Here is a 27995-nt window from a genome sequence, read left to right on the forward strand (position 1 = left end):
ATCACTCCTAATAAGGATGTTGTAGCAATCGATTTGCTAACAGGATAATAAAGCCATCATTTTACAAGCGTGAGCTTGCACAGTTATTGGCTAAGGAGCCAGGTGACACAATAGTTGTAGTAAAATGCATAACTTCCGCTGTGGGATTTCACAATAAAGGACGTGTCATCTCCGTTTTAAACGAATTTGTGCATGTAGAGCAGTGTTTTCACGAACAAATCAATAACAACGCTACCATTCATCTCCCCTATTTTAAAAGGACGGGATAAGGGATGTATTCTGATACGTGAATTTTGATCAATTATTTTATTTTGAAGACAAGACACTCCCGCCTCTCTCCGCGCACGCCGTGGGACTTGATGCCGCTGAATCACGTCTTTAGGACAGATAACGGGTGCAGCCGAAACATCGCGGTTCATTCCTTTTAACAGCTGTACCTCTCCCCGCCTGGCGTCGCAGCGCTTGACGCATACGCCGTGCATGTCTTTCATTCCCGGGGGAGAAAAAGAACGAGAGAGAGAGAGAGAGACGATCTCCATAGCGATCTAACCTGACGACCATGATGGTGATGTTGCATCGGTGTGGAATTATCCCGGTGTCTCACTGCGATGGAGCCGACCGCGCTCAAGTGGAGCTAGCTAGCTAGCTAGCTGGTTAACGGTTCCCACCGGGATTCATCCACAGCCCCCCCTGGATAACGTCGCCTAAATGGGTCTGATTGCAGTTTTAACGCCCGGGGGTTGTTGAAAATTAATCAACCATTTGGCAAAAAGGACTCGCCATGTCTGCAAGGAAAAAGGCTTACTTATTACTGTAGGTTTGCTGCTCATCTGGCTGGAACATTTTAGCTTTTGCTACATCTTTAGTGATCCTTGGATGCGTCCGTGACAATAATAAGGTAAGTAGGCGTCAAGTCAAAATGAGGGTCTGACTATATCCTGGAAGTGCGGCTATAGCGCGTCGGAGCAGCCTCCGCGCTTACTTGTCACATTTGTAATATATTTTGAAATGATTTTTCCACCACACTTGGCTTGTTTCAGTGCATTCCCTCCTCCGGCTATGCTAGCTGAGCCCACTATGCTAGCTAGCATGTCATGAAGTCCTTTTATAGAGCAATATTTTCACGCATTACTGTGGCGCCAAGGCAGCTAGCTTCATATAGACAAATAATCGGCATACATCAACGAGAGATGCATTTAAGTGTCGCACAGTGGCCTCGCTCTAAAGTGTTTGTGCAGTTTGCAAATGCACCACTATCAGCCGAGATTGACTGTACATGTTAACTTCCTGAACATGCACAGATTTGCACACATTCTTCTCCGCAGACGGTGTGGATCACGATGGCCCAGCTCATGGACGAGGCCAGCAAACTGAGCTGGATTCTTCTCAAGTCTGTGCTCCGTTTCGTGTTTATGTTCCTCAATAACTGTGTAGCCATCCCGTCCTACTGCCTGTACCTGCTCATTCTGCAGCCTCTGAGAATATGGCACAGCTCCACTTTCTGGCACCTCGAAGGAGTCATGTTTAAATGGCTGCTGGCCATGGTGTCGTCGTGGGGTTGGATCGCAGGTTACACAGGTAAGACGCTTTCTATTTAATGCCCACACGGTTGCACAACAATATGAGCCAGAGTTGTGTGTGCTTTTCGCCAAAAATAGTAATCACACACGTGTGTTGCAATGTTTGAGAAGCAAGAGACCTTCATTATTATTAGTCTTTGTTTTGCTATATCCACAAGTGCACACATGCACAATGATGTCCGCTCAAGGGCACCAATCCTTCTTTCAATGCTCTTTCGTTTGAGTCCCCGGTAGCTGAGTTGCATTGAACCATAATACATATACAGTGGAACCATAAACAAACTAGATTTTTCCCCTTAAATGGAATTAATATGAACGGTCGCTATCCTCAAGCATCTAGTAGCCGTGTAATCAATGCTAAAAGTAACTGTTTAGCATTCAAACTGTCATACAAGAAGTTAGCCATCATATAATTCATACATATGAGAGTATGAGGCATTTTAACAATCTTCACTGACGTGTGGAAAAAATAATAACAATAATACAGTGGGAGATCATGGCGTGTAACACTATTACTGTTCCATACATAGCAGCACATGTATCGTAAATATCGCAGTTGGTAGTGGTAAACTACATCTGTACACACAGCTGGCACACCAGTGTCTGTAGCCCTGGAGGCAAGGTGGGGGAAGTGTTTGCTTCGGGACACAACAGCGAGTGGGTAGGCTGAGCGAGACACGAACCGCCAACCATCCGGTTTCTGGATGACCTGCCGCCATATTTAACCTCATGTATGATTGTTGATGCGTTTTGTCACTCTATACCGCCTTTATCGCTGCTCTTTATTGAGTCCAGGCACGTCTTACAAGTCATCCAGGAGGCGCTTGTCATGCCAGTCAGAGAAGAAAATAAAAACAAAAATGATGTGTATATGGCGGTGAAGTTTAACCAAGATGCACTAGCATCAGTTAATCTTCGATTATTAATAGCAATGCATTGATAATCACAGTACTATATGGCCATGTTGAGATAATAGCTATATTCCCAGCCTGACTCTATACAGTGGAACCACAAAGATTGTTGCATATTTTTTTCCATTGGCAACAACGTCGTTGAATTAACCTACTCCAGATTCAGGCTGTCGTCACCCTAAAACTCTCAGTAATTGTGCAGTTATAAGTAACTGTTAAACATTCATGGCTATAAAAAGATGTATGCTGCCATATACAGTAATAGTCAAAGTACAAAGTACTAGTACACGGCAGCCTGGACCTGCCCGTATCGTTGCTGTGTTGCAATAAGATCTTTTCCAGCTCTATGGTTCAGTGTTTTCCACAGGACTGCAATCTATGTGTGGGGATGCCATAGTCTAAGTTGCATAATTGACCATCAGGATGGGGGAATGTTTTTTTTTTATTCCACATCTTTTTAGCTCACAGTGCTGTCTTCTTGCAGATTAAATACACCGTCAGAAGTCACGTTAACCTTCAGGCAGGGGTGTTCAGACGTTTTACACCAAGGCGGTGGGGGGCACATGCTGAAAAATGAAAGGATGCAAAGGCCTTTTCGAGAAAGAAAAACTACATCTCAACTTTGTGATGTGGATCAAAGAGGTGATGATGCAACACTCCAATAAAAGAGAGCCAGTTTGGTGCAGTTTTAAGCTGAAAAAACGCCCGCAAGACGGCAGAAGTGCATTTTATAAGAGCACAACATGCATCTTTCCCATCTACATATGTACATGCTCCACAACAACCAGGAAGTCAAAAGGCATTTTGCCGTGTTGTGCGAAGGAGGGGGAATTTTAATACATGCACACAGTTTCAAGCCGCGTTTTCGACGTGCAGTTTAGCCTAAAATTTTGTTTTCCTTCAATCATCATGCCCCTTACTGGAAAAAGTATGGACACCCCCGCATTAGACTGATGTCCTGTGATACTGTGCCTGATGAGTTTAATATAGAAGCTAATCACATGCTCATTCTTACACTCCATCCGCTTCACCATTCAGTGAGCATGACGTGAGTCACAAAACACAGGAAAACCACTGGTATTAATTCTTACCCAAAACAAAGTAAATGAATCGCTGTGCAACACGAAAAGGGAGGGGGGGGGGGTAAAAATCACAAGCTTCTGTCTGTATTGTTACTGGGTCGGATGTCTTGAAGTGATTGATTCATGCAGTCTGTGGTGTTTGGTTGCACGCGGGCTGTGAGAGAAAATGCTTACAAATTGCTAGGTGGCGTACATAGGGAGCAACAGGGTTTGCTGATTAATAATGCATGCTCGTCAGCCTATAGAACACCTGGTGCTGTGTTAAGCAGCATTTGCATTGCGGACAGAATTATGCTGTATTATGTTTTTAATACATTTATTGTCACATAAGTGTAAAAAGAAGTTAAATGTGCCTATGTGACACAGGTATAGTGTTTAGGGACGTTTGCCGAAGGCGGTCACCGTCGTGCATTGTCCATTTTTAATGCTTGAACCTCATTCATTCATTCATTCATTCATTTTCTACCGCTTTTCCCTCACGAGGATCGCGGGGGTGCTGGAGCCTATCCCAGCTGACAAACAACCATTCACACTCGCATTCATACCTCTGGAAAATTTGGAGTCGCCAATTAACCTAGCATGTTTTTGGAATGTGGTAGGAAACCGGAGTACCCGGAGAAAACCCACGCATGCACGGGGAGAACATGCAAACTCCACACAGAGATGGCCGAGGGTGGAATTGAACCCTGGTCTCCTAGCTGTGAGGTCTGCGCGCTAACCACTCGAAATTAGTCCTGCTTTCCTACATATGTCTGATTCTATGGTTATCATCACACTTTTCTCTCTGTGTGCTACCCTTTTACTAGTATCTTCACATCAAGGCTGATGCATATATCTTGGACAGGTAGTGTTTTTCTATGCTAAATTGTGCCCCGCCATTTTTGTAGTCTCTTCGCTTGTTGACATCATTGTTCAAGATTGTGTTCATCGTCACTTTAGCCATACTCTGGATGCTGTATATTATACTGAGCAGCCACGACTGGTCGATATTAGGGATGTTCCTATCAGGGTTTTATGCTGCCGATACAGATCCTGCTAATCTGTTATGATGTATCAGCCGATATCGATACCATGCTTTTTCCACTGATATCAGTCGATCCCGATCGGTGGCTTTTCGATTATAGCACTCCAAGTAGGTATGTATAAGATTAAGAGATATGCCTTTATTCGTCCCTCTGTGTGGAAATTTGTATTGCACAGCAGCAAGAGTACAGAGTCAGTTAAGCAGTACAAAATACACAATATAGAAAAATAAACAATATAAAACAACCCAAGTATTAACAAAATCAACGGTTATACTGCTTTCCCATGTCGCTATAAATTCCTGGCTCTGCGGTTATCGTCACATTTACCATTTTTACAATAACTGGTTCCTTAACTGGTGGTATTTATCGTAACTAATTATCGTGCACCCCAGTTATTTCCAAAACACACAATATAAGTTTGAAGGACCCTCTCATATACATGAAAAAACACAGGCAGTTATTTTGCAGGGCTGATTGCGTGTCCTAGAGTAAAATACACATTTGTGTATGAAAATATACACTATTAGGGCGAATGGGCATTGATGTCCCTAGGTTTAAATAGTGTCTGCAATGTCTAATGACTGTAAGGATGGTTGGTGTCTTTTGATGCACTCCAGTGTTGACTTGCATTGACACAAGGAGCAGCCACAGATGTAAACATTGCTCATCACACCCATCTGTCGCAGAAGTGGATACGCTGGTTTAGTCCGAAGAACTTTTCTTTGGCTCCGGAGTCGCTGCCGTTCAATCAACAAGTATCCGTGTGTGGCATCATCAAGGATCCAGCACCTGGCTGACGAAACATTTGCGTGTGAAAAGCGAGCATGGATGATCGCCATGGCACTCGTCATTTGTTAATGCCTCCGTGCAGTCATGCAACTCCCACACACCCACACGCGTGTTGCCAGTTACTTTGCTCACACCTATTCTCTGGATTGTGTGGGCATGTGCTTGATTGACGCCGTCCTCAATTATCCAGTCTTTGCTGCACCTGTTAGCGTTGGGACTGAATATTTCAACCACGTTATGTGGGCCCCCATTTGAATATGAATTGTAGAAATGTCTTGTATTTTTGTAGGCAAGGCAAGACTAAAATTGCCCTGAAAATCTGACTTTTTTTTTTTTTTTTGAGTTCTGTGTGGCTCATACTAAACGTAGGGAGGAAGTAGACACGTGCATCTTCCTGCTTTGGATGTAGTATCAGATGCAGGACGCCAACTGTGTCGCAGGTGGCTGTCAACCATGAATTTTAATTCCTCACACCCAAAATACGTGAATGCAGGATTCTACGACACACTTTCCTGTGTGAAATGCACAGGCAAAATGAATGGTAGTCTTACAAGGTTTGGGTTAGATTTTCTTGTTTTGTCACTGGGGGGGATAAATGGTGTCACTGCCTCAGTTTGTTTGTCTTTCGTGGAATATCTCAGCCGTCTGAGGAGGCCTTTCCTAAATAACCTTAACCACTCACACTTTGTTGCAGGCCGGCTTACCTGTAATGATATTCAATTTCCATCTCCCAAGTTTTGAATATGAATGAGAATTCAGCTCTCGTTTTTTTTTTTTCCTGCTTGTGTCACCACTCGGGTGATGAGATTAATTAGCCTCTGACCGAATTCTCATCTGCCGAGCGTGCAGGTGGGTTTAACTGACCACCGGTGCTGGATTAGACAACGTGCCTGCAGCGCGGTTGTCACCCTGCTATGCTAACTGTGTCATCTCTCAAAGACAATTTCCCTAATGTATTCCATCTGACAGATGACCCATCTCTGTGATATCATTAATACTTGTCTGCGGTGACGACGGGAAGCGGCAGAGCATGCTTCCTTGTGAAATGACATCGCCTTCGGGATGTATACACACGCGCATAGCCTCACGGCAAGTGTCACAGATGTGTCATTTTCCCCTCAAGTGGCATCTCAATTTCATCTTCTCGCAAGGATTGTTCTTGGGCACACAAGGTGAACTCTCCATCCCATTTTACACATGACTTTTATAGCTAGGAATTTTTGGAAATGACGTGATGAGATAATGCAATGATGTCTCTGCAGGCTGTTGATGCTTGTCTGTTGGCCGCTGCTGCTTGGTCATTGGTTAAGCAAATATGGCAGCACAGTTGCTGTTTTGTCTTAAAATGGCTTAGTTTTCCTGATTATATCTACTATATTGTAATACGAGTGTAAAGGTGACTATGTGGGTGTTATTTCATGTCTAGAGGGCTCTAATAATGTTAAAAACCCTATTTGGAATACAGTAAACAGCTTTTCCATGCTCTAAATCCAAGAATATTCCATTTCTAAATAAGGATTCCTGCTTTCCGGGGTGGGTCTGGAACCAAGTAACTGATAAAAGCTCATGACCCTGCAACATTATGGATTCTTAGATAAGTCACCAGAAGTCTGTCATCATTTTAGAAATACCTAATACCATCAAACATATGTTTATGTCGTTATACATCACAGCCTCCTTCTTCATTGCTATTAGTGTGTCTCGTTCCGACTGATGCATTTAATGTGGCTTTGTTTTTGTGGTTTCCTTCTGTATTACTTGGAATTGGCAAAAATAACCGCCCCAAACCAAGGCGAGACTATTCAAATATTAGAAATAATTATGTGTGGTTAATATGTGTATTCATCTTTTAGCATTAAACCAGCCTTACAAATGGCTGTGTAAACACACTGCAATACTATAATACTTTACATTTATTCACAAGTATGTTTTTACTGACAACCCTGCTCCATATATATGCCACTTCCATTGTGTGCATTGTGTTCATTCATTCAGTCATTCATTTTCTACCGCTTATCCTCACGAGGGTCGCGGGGGTGCTGGAGCCTATCCCAGCTGTCTTCGGGCGAGAGGCGGGGTACACCCTGGACTGGTCGCCAGCCAATCACAGGGCACATATAGACAAACAACCATTCACACTCACATTCATAACCTAGCATGTTTTTGGAATGTGGGAGGAAACCGGAGTACCCGGAGAAAACCCACGCATACACGGAGAGAACATGCAAACTCCACACAGAGATGGCAGAGGGTGGAATCGAACTTGAGTCTCCTAGCTGTGTGTCCTGCGCACTAACCACTTGTTCACTTTGCACTTGTGCTCTTCATTGAATGTGAGTTTTGTTGCCTCTTTTAAGAAGAGCTGCAAGTAATTCAAGGTTCACCTTCCCCTCCTCGGCCGCTCCAACATTTGCATCACAACTTTGGGGCTAACCCACACATGACTGAGGGAATTCCCTCCCTTTTCCTGCACATGATTGTTGAAGCTCGGCTGAATCCTTTCACCCCTCGGGCTTCTAGCGTATCTCCATAGTTCTCAGTTAATATGCCGAGCTGTTGGAGTGTGTGCTTTAAATTGCAAATGTCTCCGCGTGTTCTCCGGGAGGACTATTGTTTGCGACGCTCGTCAGACATGAGCCACGTTTCCCCTTTTGCTGCCGCCCCTGTGTATCTTGTCAGCAATCACACACAGGTGATTGTAAAGTAGCTCTGAATAGATGGGTGCTTGACAATGTAAATTAGGAACGAGGGGGGGACAAAGGCCACTTCAGATTTGCTAATACATGCTTTTCATTGTCATGTTGAAAGCCTTCTGTCTGTCACGAGGGAATACGTGGAAGTTAATAATGGTTGAGGATTGTTTTCTTGGAAGCCAGGGCCTTGTTGGTGATTGCATGCAGTGGAGGCTAATTGTACTGTATTATGTTTTTTTTACCACGCCAACAACTAACGGCTCTTGTTTACTCACCAGGGAGGGAAGTCTTAATAATGGATTGTTTGACATGCAGCTACACACAACCTTCCTCCCTGTTTCAGTTCATGAAGCAGCTATCAAATCTGCAGACACAAAGCCTTATTGGTTTAATTGCTTCAACTTTGTTATCGGCCCTCACTGAACTATCACTCATTTTCTATTGAATTAAGAAAGGCTACTGAAATATGTACGGTACTCCCTGTTTTGGTCATATGGACTCTTCATACTGGATACGCCTACTCTGCCGGAGCAGGAGCCGAGCGTGAATTGGGTGGCTTGTGTCGGAGGTCGGAGGGCTGATATCAGAAATTTTAGATGCAAGCCAGTACATTCAGATATAATCCTTCCTTTGTCACTGTCCCAGACCCGACCGCAATAAGGGAATTCCCACAAAGATACAGTATTCATAAATGGAATATTTTTATTATTAGAGCATAGAAAACCGTCTTGTGGCTTTCTAAATATGATTTGTGTCATTATTAGAGCCTTCTAGATATGAAATAACACCCCTATAGTCACCTCAACACTCCTATTATCCATTATAGTAGATATAGTCAGAGAGAATAAGCCATTTAAGACAAATAAGACGCATGCCCATTTCAATAAATGTGTTCCAGATGTGGAGGACACAAAGTAGAACGAACAGGACTGTAGTAGTAGATGCCGGGGAGTTTAGTTTTAGTTAGAATATGGCCACAATGATGCTGACTAATTATACATTCATCCATTTTCTATGTCGCTTGTGGGGAATGCTGGAGCCTATCCCAGCTGACTTTGGGCAGGAGGTGGGGTCGCCAGCTAATGGCAGGGCATATCATATATAGACATACAACTATTCACACTTGCATCCATACCTATGGGTATTAATTTAGTGTCTCCATTGAACCTAACATACATGTTGGGTTTTTTTTGGATGTGGGAGGACACCGGCATACCCGGAGAAAACCCACACAGGCACGGATACAAAAACAAAGGTTACACTGTATTTATTCGACTCTGTTACATCAGGGTCAAGGGCTGGGCGCACGCGATCACGTCGCTTGTAGCTTCCCATGCTGACGAGCCAGCATGGAGACTTGTTTGTTTGTGGTGTGCGAGGGGAAGTTGCTTGCTTGATATTTTCAGATTAAAACAAAAGTAATTATCCCGGACTTTCCACAATGGCATCAAAGACGCTGTCAATCAAGTCTGATGTGGTAAAAAAACGCTGTCACAGACACACAAAAACCCAGCTGTTACTGTACCGATGGTGACTCAGTATTCATTATGTAATTTTTGTTGTTGTTTTATACATCAGTAAATGAGAATAGCATTCAATTGCTCTTTAAAATGACTATAACACTGATATAGACTTTGTATATGACTTCTATACATCTTGATTGCTTTGCAGTAACGGAGTGGGGTGATGATGTGAGGCCCATCTCTGAAGAGGAAGCCATGGTCATCGTCAACCATCAATCCACGGGAGATGTGTGCACGCTCATGATGTGCCTGCAAGACAAGGGCACGGTAAGAAGAGTGATGCCTTACCTGTATGTGACCTTTTTAAAGGGGGGTACCCTCGGTGTTCGGACAAGTTTTGACTTCCCGGTTGTGCCAGGCGTCTGTTTGAGGCGCCGTATTCATTTATTTGAGACGTTGGAAGTGACATCACAAGTAGAGTGGCGTTGCTTCTTCGTCCAGAACCAGTGTGTAATGAATGTTTTCTCTTTATTGTCAGGTGGTACGAAAAATGATGTGGTTGATGGACCATGTGTTCAAATACACAAACTTTGGCCTAGTGTCCCTCATCCATGGGGACTTTTTCATCAGACAGGTAAGATATCAGAATTGTCACTCCTTCTTACTACATGTACTTTTTCAATATGCTGAAGGCTAATTAATAAAACACCCACAAAATGCCCCCCTGGGCCGCACTTTGGACGCCATTGCCATAGTCCATAAGGCCAGAACGGGATTCCTTTTTAACCTCCCGGCTGTGTTGACTTTGTTTTTTATCACACTCCACAAAAGTGCAATGACTACCCATCTGCTTCTCCCAGCTGGAACGCTTATACGTGTGTAGGCTTCTGAGGGCCACGGCGTCCTCTGTGAAGGTCAGCGACTGTGGTGGACAGTAGTGTGTAGAGTCAGAGGGCCGCTCAGCCCTGCTGGGTCAGACTAGCCCTTTTGTTGTGGGAGGCCGCTGGAACAGAGCAGTCTACACACAGTGAGGCGTCTAAACTGGATATCACACGCCATATTATATGAATTCTATGAATGCGATGCATGTTTTAAGGGTTAATTGATTCATTGTTGGGGATTCGACTGTTATGCACCAGCTTGGGTATTTTATTTGATCTACTCAGTGGTCACAGAAATCATTCACAGTGCACTGTGCCAAGACTGAAACACCCTGCACTCTTGAGTAGGCTTGGTCATTTCTGTGACCCCAGCCCGCCCCGACATTCCACTGTGTGCATTGTTGACATCCTTCCCCAAAATACCTCCCAGGCAAAGCATCTGCTGTCCATGGGGCCTCGCAGACATGTCTCGCCACCATGTGCAGCAAATCACGGCATGCTTCAATGACTGCAGCACACACACTCGCTCGTCGGACACCGTCCTATTTTAACCACATTAGTGTGGTGTTCATGCATATCACATACACCGGCTATGACATGACTGTCTCGTTAAAATGGCAATAATGCAAACTGTGGCAAACTAATTATAGATATCAGTTTGCTGGGTCTTGAATTTCCTGTATGGAGTGAATAGGTACACCACTTTTTTGATAGACACATTTATATTTGTAGATGCATTTGTACCAACAGGACCTGCATGCCCCCAAACAAGGCAGTGGAACCCCCCCCCCCCCCCCCCCGCCTCCTGTATGATTAGTGTGTCATGCCAGCACACTATATAGTGAACCGAGCCTAGCGGCAACCATGTATGCTGATGCATTTAAATTGGCTCTTGACCAACTGAACTTAACTGAAAATCAATCCCTCCCCTCCTCATCCAGCTACTGCTAATGTCATCATACCATTTCTCACATCCATTTGTAGCGACATTATTGCTGATCGGAGTGCCGTTCGGCAGTACTGCCCGTACTAGCTTCTCATTTGGTGTTGGCTCCCTCATATGCGGACACAAAACGGTTTGAGGGTGCGTACACACGAGCTCCCTTTTCTGGTTGAATCAAACTCAAATGAACAGATACTCACCCTGGACTGTGGTCTTCCTGCCAGTTATTAATGATAACTGCCATATTGCATAATAGAAATAACCAGAATGCCTGGAAGTAAGCAAAAATCGATACAGTTGTCTCGTATAATGAATGACACTGCCACTCCCACCATTTCTTAATGATACAACAGCCACTGAAAATGCCCTTTTCTGTTCCCTTTTTTTAGGGTAAAGCTCACCGAGACAAGCAGCTGGTCTACCTGAAGGATCATTTAGACAAATACTACCACAGCCGTGACAGGAAGTGGATAGTGCTGTTTCCCGAGGGAGGCTTCCTGCGCAAGCGGAGGGAAACCAGCCAAACGTTTGCCAAAAAGAACTCGCTACCCCACCTGACCCACGTCACGCTGCCACGTCTTGGTGCCACCCACGTCATCCTGAAAACTCTGTCAGCGCAGCATGAGAACGGCAGCGTGGGCAACGAGAGCGGGACCCCGAACCAAACAGGTAACGAGCACCAAACATGTCAATTAAAAGTAATGATTTTTCTCGTGGAAAAGCATTAGGCGGTTATATCAGTCCGCTGTTGTAAATGAGGCAAAATGACACATACAGAGGTGCTACAAATTGCATCAAGGTCTCCGAAACCCCTGCGGCCATTTTTCTGTCAAGGCACCGGCCCCCAAAAATAGGCCGCAAGCTTTAACGATACCTCTGCAATTAACCACATTTGAGAGTTCATTTGTCTTGGTTAGGGTTGTTACGTGTTTTTCACTGCATAAATCATGTTGTGATTATAGCCTTGTATTATATGAACATAATTTGTCAACATTTTCAATTACGGCAAACTGCTGCGCTTATTAAGTCATGAAAAACGATGTCTTTGCTTCTCAACTTTTGGCCTTCCAAGTGTTCATGCCGCTGTTCCAAACGACGCTTCCTGAGTGATAAGCAATCAGAAGCTGCTGTGTTCTTGCAGGAGGGCGCATGCGTGTGAGGCAATTAACGCTCCTGCAAATAGGTTCATGACATTCCGCTGATTGACAGGTGGCGGCAGTAATCCCAGCAGCGGAAGAAATGTGCTTGAAAAGGCTGTGGAGAAAACTACATGAGAGCACAAAAAGCAATACATGGCTCATGTTTATTTATAATAATCACCATTTTCTTAAAAAAAATCATTTGTTTTGATAAGTAATCCAATTTGGCTTTTTTTTTGCCTGTAACAAGTAATGAAAATAGAAAAAGTCTGAGGAAAAACTCACCCATTTACGTATTTATGCATGTGTGTTATTGTTTCATTCACAATGTCATAATATAGCGAGGATCGGGGTGCTCAAGTATGGCTTTAAACCCGACTTCACTGACCACGAGCAGGGGCTAGTCAATTTTTCCTGTTATATCTAATGACTTCTTATCATCCCGTGGGAGATTCCCATGTGACTCTGCTTCAAATGTGCAATGAGTTTGGTTGTATTAAACTTGTGCAGCCATGGGATCCTTGTGCATGACAAGTTTTGCACTCAGCTGAACGTGTTTCGCATTAGGACACATAGATGTTCTGTTATTATTGTTGACTTATTGAACGGAATGCTTTGCACTTTCATTCCCAGTCATTATAGTTTGCCTCTTTGCCGTCACTGGTTCACCTTTTTTAAAAAAAAAAAAGCCAAAGTAAATGCTAATTATCTCAGTGCTCCCTGAGCGGAAGTCTGACGATTTATGACACACGGAAACTCAACCTCTGACAACTGCTCTGACTTTAACTTTTTATAATTATCAAACACTGGCTTATACAAGTTGGTTGAAATTGCAACATTAACATACAAATGCAAAAACGCTCCCAAGTAGCCTCTTCTGGCTTGGCTTCAGAATCCATTAGAAGGGTCATCCGGCGGTGTTCTAGTTGTTGAAAACGTGTCTCAGGAACTCTGCACAGCTGCATGCATTGCACTCTCCAGTGCTTGAGGACTTACACTGTCCGTTCATCCCTCTTTAGGAAGCGAGCGTGTCAAAACAAAGCAGAATTGCTGTTTAATTGGCTGTATGTGCTGTGTAAGCGCATGTTCTCATTTGAGCTGCTTTTCCTCTTCTGGCTTTGTCCTTCCTCTTGAGTCTAGCTAATGGCATTAAAACCTAGGGCATGAAAAAAAGCAACACATACCCCAATGAATACTGTGTCCCTATGTCCTCTGTGTGCGTGCGTGTGTGTGTGTGTGTGTGTGCTGTCTCACCCTGACCCTCCCTGATGCTCTGCAGAGGTGCCCACAGTTTTGCTGACTCACTCGGAGACAAATGGGCCACTTGCAGAAAATAGGATTTGATGTAAATATGCGTGCTGCTGTGTAGCAGCCATTCAAGTGTCTCATGGGTTTAATGCATTGTGCAGATGGACATTGATAAGTTTTGTGTTGTTGAGAGACTTTCACAAAGTTCATAGTTTGAGGACTGTATGACTCGGTGGTAATGTGGCCCCGACCAATCAGCTCTGCTTCTTGAGATCGGTGTCTTCTTGTTTGGCTTTCTACGGTATAACAGAGTGATTTAGAGCAAGGTACCTTCCACTGCATATGTTTCCCTCCCAATGTTTGCTGAAGGACACACCTTTGTCATTTATTACAGTAGTGTTTGTCACCGTAGCAACGTCTTGGCTCGTAGCCTCGTAGCTTTGGCCAGCTGCTCACACGAGCCCGTGCACGGCTGCCTTCTCACACACTTGGACCGACATGCGGATCCAATTACCCATGCTGCGATGACTGTGGCCATTCCCATCAATACCAAGGATACCCGTCAAGTCACTTTATCTCTTGTAGAAATGAGCCAGCAAGAATACGCCTTGGTTTTTTGGCTTGCCTTGTTTATTCATCGGTTTACTCACAGGCGTGGTTTCTTTCCCTGGCAACCTCACACATGGAGTAGGTGGGCTTTGGTCCAGCCTGAGACGCTGCAGTTCAAGTATTTTCCTTATGGGACATCATGGAAATGGAATTCATCCGTTCCTGGGTCATAAAACCTTTATTAACTGCACAGGCAATGTTTTTTCATTTTTAAATGGGATACTTCATGCAGTGACCAGACTCTATAATAAAAACTGCTCAATATCTTATCTTATCTTATCATACAAGTGGAAAAAAGTAGGAACCTCAATCTATGCATTCCAAATACAATTTCCATAGGAAACACACAGATTGAGATACAGACATGCAAATAATATTGCTACAATAATGCCCCCATAGTTTCAAACTTGGCATTAAGAGTGGACAATTACATGCTCAACTTTCTGTTATGTGTGTCTTTTAAACGGCTCCCCCAGCAAATCCAGTTATGCCAGACACTACCACCGTACTTGGCTACGACTTCTCCCTTGAATTCTTTATCAAAGTTCTGGCACTTGGAAACAAAACAAACAAACAAACAGAGTAAAGATGATGAAATGATTCCCTGGCTGGAATCTGTCTATAGTGTCCCAACTCTCAAAAGAACCACTATCTATTCTTCATACAGTTTTAGTCACCAACGCTTGGATGCTTTGTGTGGGCAATATTTGGCTGTATGTTTACCAAGACCGCTGCACAGCGGTCGAGTGGTTAGAGCACAGACCTCACTGCTAGGAGACTAGGGTATTCCACCCTCTGTCATCTCTGTGTGGAGTTTGCATGTTCTCCCCGTGCATGGGTTTTATCTGTATCCGGGGACTTCGGTTTCCTCCCACATTCCAAAAACATGCTAGGTTAATTGGTGACTCCAAATTGTCCATAGGTATGAATGAGAGTGTGAATGGTTGTTTGTCTATATGTACCCTGTGATTGGCTGGCGACCAGTCCAGGGTGTACCCCGCCTCTCGCCTGAAGACAGCTGGGATAGGCTCCTGCACTCCCAGTGACCCTTGTGAGGAAAAGCGGTAGAAAATGAATGAATGAAATGAATTACCAAGACAGTGTATGAAATCCAAGACATATTTTTTGCAGTAATTTTCAGCGAAAAGCAAGGTGTACAACATGTTCTACTAGTCGTTCCTCGCACATTGCGCTTTGTAGTATTCTGGTCGCTAGGCATCTGTAATGTTGCATTAATGTCACATTACATGACCTTAACACTGCATGGAGTCAGCCATGGCATGTCCGACATGATGGAGTGTAAAAAAAGTTCTCTCTCCTTTCATGTGGAAGTGGTAACTTTTAGACTTCTTTGTCCTTCCTCCCCACTCTGTTTGAAACACGTAGGAATAGAATAAATGAATTGGAGGCTATTGGTACGAGTGAGCTTGGTAGCATGCTATATTTGAAGCAGCAGCCGTCTCTTGTGGCCCTGCAATGATCCCGTAGGCTCTGCATTACCTTTCAACAATGTGTTGTCAACAAATAATAACATGAGTGTAAAAGTGACTGTAGGGGTGTTACTTCTTGTCTAAAGAGCTCTAATAATGGTAAAAGTCATATTTAGAAAGACAAACAGATTTTCTATGCTCTATGATAATTTCATTTATTAATATTAAATCCAACTTTGTGGAAATTCACTTAGCATGGTCGGGTTACCAATTAAATGTGATAACCATAAAACGAAATTTATTACGGAAAGAGTGGCATAACAAAAGTGCTCCATGCATAATTTTTGTTTTTTTTTAGCATGGATAGTCACACAAGTGCAAATGGACCATGAATATGCAAATGCATGCATTTGCAGGAGTGTGGGAGTGTTTGTGTTTGATTCCCACTGTACATATCCAGTGGTAAGACAGCTCTGCAACATGTCCGGAATTACTTGGCTTTATCCGTGACAGCAGAGGGGAAACCCTGCTACCTCTGCCAAAAGTCAACGCTCAAAGGAACAATACCACAACAGCGGACCTGTCTTAGTGTGTCCTTGTATTGGTACTCACCGGTACAACACATTGACTAGGAAATGACAGCGATAACATTTTTAGTTCATTTCAGTGTTTGTGTTTCTCCTGCTTGCAGCCAAAAAGCGTAAAGGCCTGCAGTGGGTGATAGATGTGACCATAGCTTATCCCAAAGCACGGCCCATGGACATCCAGACGTGGATTTTTGGTTACAGGCCGCCAACCGTCACACATGTTCACTACAGGTAAGGTCTCCATATTAGCTCTCAAATCTTGTCCGTTTTGTGTTTTCAAGAGTACTTTTAAGGGGGGGGAAAAAAAAGTGGGATCAAAAAGTCATTTATTTTAAGAAGTCATTTAACACAAAAAAATCTACATCATGCAAACGGGAATATCACAGTGCACTTCAGAGCTTTTACCTCCATAAAAGTGCTTCAAACATCTACTTTCCTTCAAATAAACGCATTCAATTGAGTGGAAAAAAGAGACTCTGTTCTTCATGTGTCTCTTATATGGAAGGGGAACTTAAAAGTTCACCCACTGATAACACAAGATTACAGAAGGAAGTTCCCACCGGTCTACTTTCACACTTTTTTCAGATCTTTTTAAATTTCTCACTATCATTGTTATTTCACCTTGGCGATTTTTTTTTTCTTTTTCTGTGTTTTTGTGCAAAAGTGTTGGGTTTAAATTCTATTGAACAGTTTGCTTTCCAGTCTTAGCCTCAGCAGTTTTCTCTCCCTCTCCTGGTCCTTCAAATATACCGTTGGTTCGCGAGCACCTAAGTAAAGACTTTTGCAGCCCTTTAGTGCTGTTGTTAATAATATGACCACTCCTGACGGTGAAAATGTCCTCGTTGTCCTCAAGGTCTCCTTCAGTAATAATCCATTCACTTAAGGACGTGATGAAGGTGCCTCTGGATTAGCTTTATTGCAGGACCCTATTCAAGATAAATGTATTTTACAGTGTGGTGCATTATAGGGGATGCATTTGGGGGTCAAGGAGCAGGAGTAGTCTTCAGGTAGAAGCCATGTTGACCCTCAGGATGCTGCGAACACTTCAGTGTGCTGCATGTAATTGGACATAGTGAAAGATGATTTATGGACCTTGGCTGGCTGGTCTATCTCAGGAGGTTCCCCCCCCACCAACCTGGACTAAAGCTAAAGACTCATTAAGTCTGTAATTAGAAGGGCAGAGGTTCCACAAGTCCCACCCCCCCTGTCCCTGAGACGCTCTAATTAGCCATGGAAACAATCAACTTCCGTTGCGTGGTCAGCAGCACGAGCAGAGAGGTTCCCAAGCAAGCCAAAAGACACACAGATGTGTAGGCTGTTTAAGCCACATAGACGGCGCCGATCATAAACAATTTACAGCCATGCTGGTACAGGTGCAGAGATGACAAGAGGATTAATCTGCCTGCTGATCAAACGCGGGGGAGTGAATTGTATGATGCAGCCACGCTTGCACAAAGCCGTACAGTTCAGCTGTGCTTGCGATGGGATATTTTGGAAGCGAAAACCCCAATTTGGGGTCTTTTTTTTACCTTTTTTTAACAAATAGAGACATCACAGGGGCTTGATTATTTAAAATAAGGTACTATGGGAATAAAATGCATTCGGTATTTTCTCATGTAGCAGCTGTGAGAGTTTATCGATTCAACTACACGTTTGGGGGGGTCTATAATTTCTTTGTTTTTTTCTTCCACACATAAGCAATGATCCTCGCTTAAATAATGTATATTCCAATACATGTCAGAAGAAACTGGAGTTTAAAACTAAGTGAAACTAGGAATGCTGACAGCAACATAAACATTTCTACGTGACCACCAATCAGTCTGCAACAGGGGTGTCCAAAGGGCAGCCCAGGGGGCAGTTTACGGCCAGTGACTGTTTTTTTTTTTTTTTTATTGGCCCTCGGCACATTCCAATATACAATTAACTTATTCAAACCCAACCATTTTTCAAAAGCTGTCCCTCTTAGGTACCAGCTATTTTTGATGATTTTGACAGATTTTTCAAGGCACACACACTATTGTTTTCCAGCATTGTGTTGTTTCAGTAAAATATCAGCGGAAAAGGGAGGATAAAGCCTTTTTGTGAAAAGATACTGTACATTTCAAGCATCATTTTGATTTGATTTAGCCATATATGTATGTTTAGCCAAGGGCTGCACGGCGGACGAGTGGTTAGCGTGCAGGCCTCAGACCTAGGAGACATGAGTTGAATTCCACCCTCTGCCATGTGCAAGCGTGGGTTTTCTCCGGGTAGTCCGGTTTCCTCCCACATTCCAAAAACATGCTAGGTTAATTGGCGACTCCAAATTGTCCGTAGGTATGAATGTGAGTGTGAATGGTTGTTTGTCTATATGTGCCCTGTGATTGGCTGGCGACCAGTAAAGGGTGTACCCTGCCTCTCGCACGAAGATAGCTGGGATAAGCTCCAGCACCCTCCGTGACCCTTTTGAGGAAAAGCGGTAGAAAATGAATGAATGTTTAGCCAAAATGTCTAAACAACGATGCCACAACAGAAACAACAACATAAAATGTTTCACATTAACCACAAATATAATTCCATGAACTGTTTACAGTTGTCGCATTTGCAACTGAACTGTCTATGTGCATGTGTTAAAATTTCCCTTCAATGTGTAACCTCCTTCGCGCAACACATTGAGATGCCTTTTCACTTTCTTGGTAGCTGCAGAGCATGTATTTCAGTAGGAAAGATGCAGGCTGAGCCCTTTTATAAAATGCATTTGAAATATAAAACTTTTCTATTGTGGAGTTTCATCATCACCTATTATTAACATGTAAAAGACCTGTAAAAACAATGGAAAAACGGAGCAAGAATTAAGATGGTCAAGTTCTAGTATTAAGTGAAAAAGTAGCATAAATTACCTGATTACCTTGGGCAAAAATATCACAGTTTGATGATATTATAATTACAGCTCTGAAATGTATTGTTGTCAAATATAAAGGAATTTATTTTGACCCACTCGTCTTTGCAGAATTGTTGCACACACAAGGACGAGTCTTATTTATGTCTTAAATGAGGTCGTAAACAGGTTTTCTATGCTCTATGAAAATATTTGATTTCCAAGCAAGGGATCCTACCTGGTGGAAATTCACTTATCACGGCCTATAAATTGTGACCAACAAGGGATTGCTGTATAGTTAAAAATCAAGGCGAGTAAAGCATATGCTCCAGTGTGACTCATATTTTTATATTTCAGAAGTGTGCGGTATCGGAGCACTTCTTTGCAGCGGCGTTGCTGTTATCAGAGAAAGATGCAGGAAAGACCTCAGTCACTGTCAGTTATGAGTGCTTTCGCTCTGCCAAGTAAATCACCCACTTGCTGTGGGGGCTCCTTATTTTTATGCATCCGAGCATGTGGGTTTGAACACATTTAGCGTGGCATTAAACTGGTTTGGTCTTTCCATCATAAACATGCACTCAGTGGGCAGAACGTTGTTCTTCCTCGCCATCCCTGCATTTTCATGGTGCTCCTTATCACTTTATTGCATCAATGTTCTGGGCGCTTCTTCCTGTCCTGTGTCTTTTGTCTTACAGATCATAACGTGGCATTTCCTTTGACGCAGGCATGACATTAGTGTTTGTGACAACATTATTGTCATATTAAACCAAATTTGTATAGATCCAGTTAGTGGAAAATGAAAGGATGCAAAGGCCACTTTGATATTTTGTAAACACATGTAGCTTTGCTAAGACGTGATATACGTATTATAGTTGAAGAAAAAAAACTACATCTCAGCTTTGTGATGAAAAAGCCTATTACTTCATAAATGCCTCTAATACTTTTCCTCAGCCTAGTTTTCTAAACATTTTGTTTTGTTTGGTTCTGTTTATTTTACTTTTTTTTTTTACATTTTTATATTTTTTAATTAAGTATTATTATTAATTATTATTATATTAATATTAATTAAAATTGTTTTTCCCTTCTAACAAGTCTATTCTTGTACAATTCTAATATTTTATTGTATTTATTATAATATTTTTTTTTTATATTATTACTAAAATTATTTTTCTATTTTCATAAAATTACAGATTTTTTCCATTTCTGCTGCTGTATTTTTTAATTTCCAATTCAGTCAACTTTCTTCTCATAATCAGGACTTTATTCCCATAATATTTTGACTTTATTCTCCTAACATTGTAGCTTTTTCCGCAACCTAATTTTCCAAAAATGACAACAAAAAAAATTTGCTCACAATATTATATTTCTTTAAGAATTACTTTTTCCATTTTTATTATTTTTGTGTTTTTTAATGTTTTCTTGTTAAATTCTATTTTTCAAATGTGCTGTCGGCCGAGGAAAAAACAGCCCTGGTCCGCAAATGTCCCCTGGGCCACAATTTGGACACCCCAGGTATAATGGACCAAAAATGATGTTGTGTAATGTAATCATCCAGCCGTAGTTGTGGTGTTCCGAGGGCCCACCTGCTCCAATCTGTTTTTATATGAAAGCTTTTTGTCTGCTATGAGATTACAACAGTACTACAGTAGTCTCTAAACAGGCTGATGAACATTGTGTAATAGATGAATCTGTCCTCCTTACTTTTTTTTTTTAATCCCTATACCACCATTTTCTTGTTTCTACCACCAGTCAGGAGTGGTGTCACGCCCTCTCGCTGTTTTTTTTTTTTCAGTCAGTTTCACCGATCCAAAGCCCCCTGAATGGCATCTTCAGCTAGGTAGGTGTACACAATCAGAGCAAGGGCACAGGTAGTTGTTGAAGAATGTTTAACGCTGCTTTTCTGTAAGCTGCTCTTGGAAATAGCTCCTGCAAGGTGACATAATTTATTGAGACCTCTTGCCAGGTCATCACATGGGTGCTTTAAAGCTGCTCACCTGGCTGGTTGAATTGTTGAGCATATACTGCTTTCTAAAACTGCAGCTTTTTCTTCCTCCCGCCGAAATATTGAGCCGTGTCGTCTGCGGGTCTGGTGGAATACTACATTTCCTACTTGGAACTGCTTTGACTTCAGCTCTGCCACAATCAATATGTCACACTGATGACTATAATGAGATCCTTGGAGCCTTTGGGCTACTTTTTTTTCCTTTCCACACCCAAATTAAACACAAGGTGGAAGCAACCTGTCACTCGTACAAGTAGGTTCAAAACACTTCTAGTCGGTCATCAGTTCTTCTGCTACTTAGATATTCAAAAGTATGTATTTTTTGGAGTAGTCACATAACATATATAGAGTGGTGCCTTGGTTAACATTATTAATCCGTTGCAGGAGATTGGACTCAAACCAAAACTGACTCTAACCAAAGGAGAAAATAAAGTTAGTCTAATTAATCCATAAATCCATCTTAGAACCAATAAACATTTACCTTGCTATTTAATATAGCAAATAACAGAAAGGATTTTAACCAGGGCGGATGTTAACCAAGGTAACACTGTGTCACTTAGCATATGTACATGTATCGGTTTACAAAATATCTAAGTGGCCCTTTTCATCCTACATTTTTCAACATCAACGTTTGGACAGCCCTGTCTTAGGGTAAACTCATTTCCACAACATCCCCCCCCCCCAAATTGTCAATCTTTTTGATTCAGCTCATCTTATCATTTATCTGTCCTTAACCTTTAACCCCGCTGACAGCTCAGCCACTATCAACTGTCCGTACCGTGGAGTTCATGACCACCTGTGACAATGACTTTATAGCGCTTACTCGTGTGACCTGTGTACTGAGAGCAAGGTTGACGCCCCCACCTTAGGCAGTCATTAACTTCCAGCCTAACACAACAGTCACATGCTGGTCACATTGACCAAGTGACATAGACATACGGTATATACACAGAGAAGGGACGACACAGGCAGAAAAACGGGCATGAATTTAAATTTATTTAAAGACAAACCCAAGTGCCTCTGCTACTAGCAACCGAACACAGTTTTTATGAGGGATGTTTTTTAGCAATGCATAGTAACTTAACAGATATTGTAATAATGCTCTTGTAGGTTTTTGGTTTCTTAACTTGAGAAGAAATGAAAGAAAACAATGTGTTACAATGTGTAAACAAAGAACAATACAAGTGTAAAAGTGACTATAGGGGTGTTGTATCATGTCTACGGGGCTCTAATAATGGTGTAAAAAGTCATAAACAAAATATTCCACTCATAAATATTGAATTCTTGGGTCGCTGGGGTATGCTGGAGCCTATCCCAGTGCTAGGCTGAGTACACCCTGGACCGGTCGGGGGTCTGGAACCAATTAACTGCAATAAACAAGGGACTCACATTCCATTATCAACTAAAGTACCAATGGAAAAATATTTTTTTAAACAAAATAGACCAAAAAAATTGTGTTTTCAACAGTGAAATTACTAATAAATTGCATTAAAAATAGATATTATAATTCTATGCTGGTCATTGCTCACCATTATCTTAAAATTAGCTTTTTTGTTTGCTCATTCTGAGTCATCCATTGGGTCCCTGTGTCTTACACTGGTGTGTGTGTGACGGGAAAAAAAGCTCTACTCGCTCAACGCAAAGCGGTTAGGTGCCCCCTGCTGGTTTGCATCTAAAGAATCTCTCATTTGATGCAAGATTTAAGACGAATCAGACACTTTTTGAGGGAGAAACACTCTTATGTCTTATATCTGGGTGTCTTATATACAGTGTTTATTTTCTTCTGATAGCTTCAGGCTATCTAGTCCAGTGTCAATGCAGCCTTCTGGCAATAAAAAAAAAAAGTCTTCAGCATCAATATGTTTGCCATTTTGTTCATCTACATCTGTCATGTCCATTGTTCCTGATCATTTCCTGGAACATAAGACAGCCTTGAGCCAGAGAGGAAGCAGTTTGAAGAGTAAATGGAGCAATTATCAACCACCCTCATTGTCTTCTTACTCCCCGATTGCAGCTCTGCTTAACATTCTGCATGCAAGAGGCTTTAAGTGGATTGGTGGTCCACCGAAAATAATATCTAACGTTCTAATTTTCGAGTAGTAGGAGGTCTAAGAGGTAAAGAAGTAAAGGCTGCTCACATGGTGGCTTTATCTTAAGAAGAAAAACATAAAGGGGAGCAGGACAGGCCACTTTTTGCTTATCTTCCTGTTCACCTTTTGTGACATTGTACCCTCCATCAACACTTTTTCTCTCCATTTTCCCACTATAGAGACTTAAGACTCCCCTGAGTTCTTAATAATGATTACCCACGCAGGCCAAATTGAATTGGCCTCCTTGTCCAGTTGGGAAAGGATGCAATCTCTTAAGAAAAAAAGAATGTTAGGATTCACTCTCTGGGTTTGTAATATTTTGGTTATACAGGGCCAAAATATTACACAAATGGAGGATGGATGCCTCGTGGGATACACTGTGGTGGTCTACATGCAGGCCTGCACTTCTCGGCTCGACTCAGCAATCATGACCTTATCTCAGCAGGGCGCAATAAACCTACTCAGCAGTACAAAGACACACAAAGACATGACATTACTGTCCCCCTGCTGTAAATGCTTTAACTAGTCAATACATATTAACCCATATCAATACTGTATCGCTCATTGCCTTCCTCTTCACAGATGTCCTTTTACAATAGCGGCTGACGTTTAAATGCTGGGGAATATTCAACTAAGTGCAGAGGAAATGCTCCTCAGATGGGGAGGAGTCTGTAACCTCTATTTGAAGGTGACCAGTCGCAAAGCAGCTCACCGAGGCCCCCTTGTGGCTACAAATAAGCCAAGCCTCCTGAAACTGAAACTGAAACAGCCTTGGGTAGTTTTTAATAGAAATAGATTTAACTAAAAATTCTGTTTGCTGACCTTTTTTGTGTTTGTGTTTTGCGTTTCTCTCTCTGTGTGTGCCAGGATGTACCCGATTAAAGAGGTTCCTGTAGAGGAGGAAGCGCTGACGGACTGGCTGTATCAGAGGTTTGTGGAGAAAGAGGAGTTGCTGGCCCACTTCTACGACACAGGTGTGTCACCCCTTTTTTGCGGTTTGAGCTTATGTGTCATGTATGTATGTTGAATTGTGCATAATCTAATGAGACCCAATCTGGTTTGGATTGAGGGGTCATTTTCATTCATTCATTCATTCATTCATTCATTCATTCATTTTCTACCGCTTTTCCTCACGCTGCCAGCTGTCTTTGGGCGAGAGGCGGGGTACACCCTGGACTGGTCGCCAGCCAATCACAGGGCACATATAGACAAACAACCATTCACACTCACATTCATACCTTTGGACAATTTGGAGTCACCAATTAACCTAGCATGTTTTTGGAATGTCCTCGTAAAATAATTAATTCCCGGTTGAAAAGTGTTGAGTCATGACTTAACATTGTTGACAGTCATACCAGTATAAAACTAAATCATACAAGTGTAAAACTAAGAAGTGTTTAAACCCGACATTACTCACTATCAACAGAGGCTTGCTTTTTTTTCTGCTATAGCTAATAACTGTGTTGTGTCCCGTGGGAGTTTTCTTTGTGATGCCTGTTCGTATAAGCGATCACGTTTGTCGTATTTGACTTCCTCAATTCTGTGCCACCACAAGAAACTTGTGCATGACAAGTTTTACACTCAGCTGCAACATCTTTTTACTGCCACACGGCTGACATCGCTTCTGCTCCTTGCTACTTTGTTAGAATGCTAGGAAACACCGTTGTTGGGATCACGTGGGCTCTGCCCATTCATTTGTATCAGAGTGCCAATATCAGAGATTTGAGATGCAGCCCTTCGGTCTTAGGCTGATACTGGCACGTGGGGGCATGATACCAGACAAACCATGTGATGATCTTATTATCACATACTATTTAATCATGAGCTTGTTATCACGTACTATTTAATCAAAAGACCATTTTGTTTCCAGAAAATGTTCAGTTTATTACATGTATTATATCTAAACAGTGTAAACACAATAATTGCAAAAATATTTCAACAATAATATTTTATCAACAGTCTTATCTTATCAATGTCTGACAATTAAAGTTCCATTAATCAAGTTTGGGTTTTTTGGTGACTGGAGAAGCACTAGGAATATTTATAGTTACAGTGACATTTCCTGTCACATGCGCGGAGTTTAGAAAGTTAAGGCCAGGAGCCCACTTCATGACCTGGGCTCGTGCGCTCTTCTCTGATTGGTTGTTTCACGGGCACGATACCAGAGCAGCGCTCTCTTACGGGGGCTGATACTGGACATGGTTAAACTCTATATTTTATCAGTATCACTGCCCTGGGCTTTGACACAGTATCATTTCGGCCTTTTCCCGTATCATTCATGGGCGGTTTCTAGGGTACAGGGCCAATTAATACTGTAGTATGTGATAACATTCGATATCAGGCCGATATCCAATATCGTAGGGGTGTCACTCTGTGTGTGTGTGTGTGTGTGTGTATACTGCTGGCCCCTCCTCCACCCACAGTGACAAAAGAGACTGTGTGACTGACAAATGGGAACAAACGTTCCAAAGTGCTGAAACCAATGCACAGAGTGAACCCTCATATTGCCTGTTTGGAGGCGAGAGACGAGGAAAACATACACACATGCGCGTGGCAGTACATGAAATCATTTATTAAGTGACACCCCTACAATATTGAATCAGGTCCTCCCTAAAAATAAGTGAAGGACTTAATTTAAAAGGAAAAATAATAAAACACCTGTTGTGTTAGCATCTTGAATGCTAGTTAAACTGAAGTCATGCATAAAAGAGGCTTAAACAGCGAAGTGCACCATTTTACTTGAAATGAATAGCGCTAATCCCCACCAGATGCGTTGACTCACACTCTCGTCCTTCCTCCCGTCCACAGGAGCGTTCCCGCCTCAGGATGGACAGAAGCGAGCGTTCTCCCGGCAAATGACCCTGGACCCCGTGTGGCTGTGCGTCATCCAGTCCTTTGCGTTCGTCTCCGGCTACGTGTGGTACAGCGTCCTGCAGCACCTCTACTGCTGTATGTTTTGAGTACGCCGACGAGGCGAGCAGGAAGCGCCTCGGGATCAGATCAGCCCCTTTCCCCCCAACCCTTCCCCTTTCGCGATGGATGAATGTACATTTGCGGCAAGACTTAAAGCCTGACGGAGAGAAAAAGAAAAGAAAGAAACAACACATATATGAATTACAGCCCTCACACATCACAGCTGTCATGTTGATGTTTACACATACACACAGTCATACATTTAAAGACTAGAGGCTCAGGACTCCTCCAGACAATTCCGTCGTTGTTTAATGTGTGTGTGTCTGACTACAAGAGAGTAGTCCACCCTTAGTCCGCCCTGTTTCATGACGCCCACTGGACTTCTCTCGGCGGACGATAGACGCTGTGCTCCCCCTCCCTTGGCCCACATTGCACTAAGGATCCAAACTGCTCCCTATCCCAGGATATATTCCTGAACGGTAGCTGCCTAGAAGAGTATATGATTTCTCCACGACGACAGCCAGCACATTTTCTTCTTCTTCTTTTTTTTTTTGTCGTCGTTTTTGAGCTGATGTGTGGCGATGATGTTTACACAGGCAGCCTTGCTCGACAGCATCAAACTGGAAGGGACGAACGAAATGAGACAATATGGATATGCAGTGTGCTCACATACACGCTTGCACACACACACACCCATGTGCAGACTGAGAGCCCCCCACCCCCAGCATAGTTTTACACTGATTTAAGCCATATATGTTGTCCACAAACACAAGGGACCATATTAGCATTGGAAAAAATAAGGCAATTGGGTTTGACAAGTGTTGGTATCAGTGTGTGGGAGCAGCCCCCCTTTCTTTTTATTATTCCACCCGTTTTCCACTCCCTGATTTAATATGCTTCATGTGATGTTACTGTGTACAAATTTTATTTGAAATGACACAAATCCTCTGTACATAACATGCCTCGTAATGGAAGCAACATTTCTCAATGTCTGTGAATAACCCTGCCTCTCCACCTTTTTTTTTTCTCCCCCCCTCCCAGACAATTATTTCTCTAAGTACGGTGTTGTTGTCTTTTTCTGTTCCTGAACAGGAAGTTTTTACTACTCAGCCACGAGAGCCAGTGTGAACCTTCAGTTGTTCTAAGCCTTAGCCGATATACTAGAAGACCACATTCCCATATCATGCAGTTATCCTGGTATTCCCAGTGTCCAAATCCTAAGAGTTAGGATGAATGGTTCAAAAGTGGTCGAGCTGAAGACAAGGGGGTCAAACTTCTGCTGTTTTATTTTGTTTGGGTTGACTTTTTATTTGGAAAATCATAATTATTATTAGAAGTTCAGCAGTGGTTATTACTCTTATGAAAGAAATGCCTTTTTTCAAATGAATTCTTGTGGTTGCTGGCCTCCATTCTGTGTCACTGTCGGGAGAAACTGTGTGAAATACAAAAAAAACGACAAAAGGAAAAAAAGAATCGCTACCTAACTTAGCTGGTAAAAACATTTTTGAAATGTTAAGTGTGTCATTAACTGGCCCTTTTCAGATGTTTTTTTTTTAATTACAGTGTGTTTCCAAAGAAGGGAGGGAAGGGATGTTTTCCTAGATGTGGTTTTAGGAAATAAACACAATAGGAATTAAAACAAATGATCTAGAACTGTCTGTAATTTTCCCATTTTGTACTTCTCCTTTAAATTCCTAGTTACACAGCCATTTTACAACACAAAAAACTTGTGCTGGAATAAAACATCAAATAT

The 27995-nt window shown here is 42.4% G+C and overlaps 1 protein-coding gene across 1 annotated transcript; it reads left to right on the forward strand.

Annotated features, from left to right (window-relative positions):
• Nucleotides 1-361: 361 nt before the first annotated feature.
• lpgat1 (lysophosphatidylglycerol acyltransferase 1) lies at nucleotides 362-27995 on the forward strand. The gene is made up of 8 exons (XM_058057387.2): nucleotides 362-898; nucleotides 1326-1578; nucleotides 9752-9870; nucleotides 10082-10177; nucleotides 11757-12036; nucleotides 16485-16611; nucleotides 24197-24303; nucleotides 26138-27995. Exons 2-8 carry the CDS (start codon nucleotides 1341-1343, stop codon nucleotides 26287-26289), a joined length of 1119 nt encoding a protein of 372 aa, XP_057913370.2. The 5' UTR covers nucleotides 362-898; nucleotides 1326-1340; the 3' UTR covers nucleotides 26290-27995.

Source organism: Doryrhamphus excisus, linkage group LG19 (genome assembly GCF_037039965.1).
Source record: "Doryrhamphus excisus strain RoL-2023G ecotype Guam linkage group LG19, RoL_Dexc_Guam_v1.1, whole genome shotgun sequence".
Classification (NCBI taxonomy): Eukaryota; Metazoa; Chordata; class Actinopteri; order Syngnathiformes; family Syngnathidae; genus Doryrhamphus; species Doryrhamphus excisus.

What these genes read in the sequence shown, in the direction of transcription:
- lpgat1 (XM_058057387.2), top strand. Translation starts at nt 1,341, where the DNA reads ATGGCCCAGCTCATGGACGAGGCCAGCAAACTGAGCTGGATTCTTCTC. An exon ending in CGGGACCCCGAACCAAACAG is followed by an intron (nt 12,037 to 16,484) that starts GTAACGAGCACC and finishes TCCTGCTTGCAG; the next exon opens with CCAAAAAGCGTAAAGGCCTG. An exon ending in GTCACACATGTTCACTACAG is followed by an intron (nt 16,612 to 24,196) that starts GTAAGGTCTCCA and finishes TGTGTGTGCCAG; the next exon opens with GATGTACCCGATTAAAGAGG.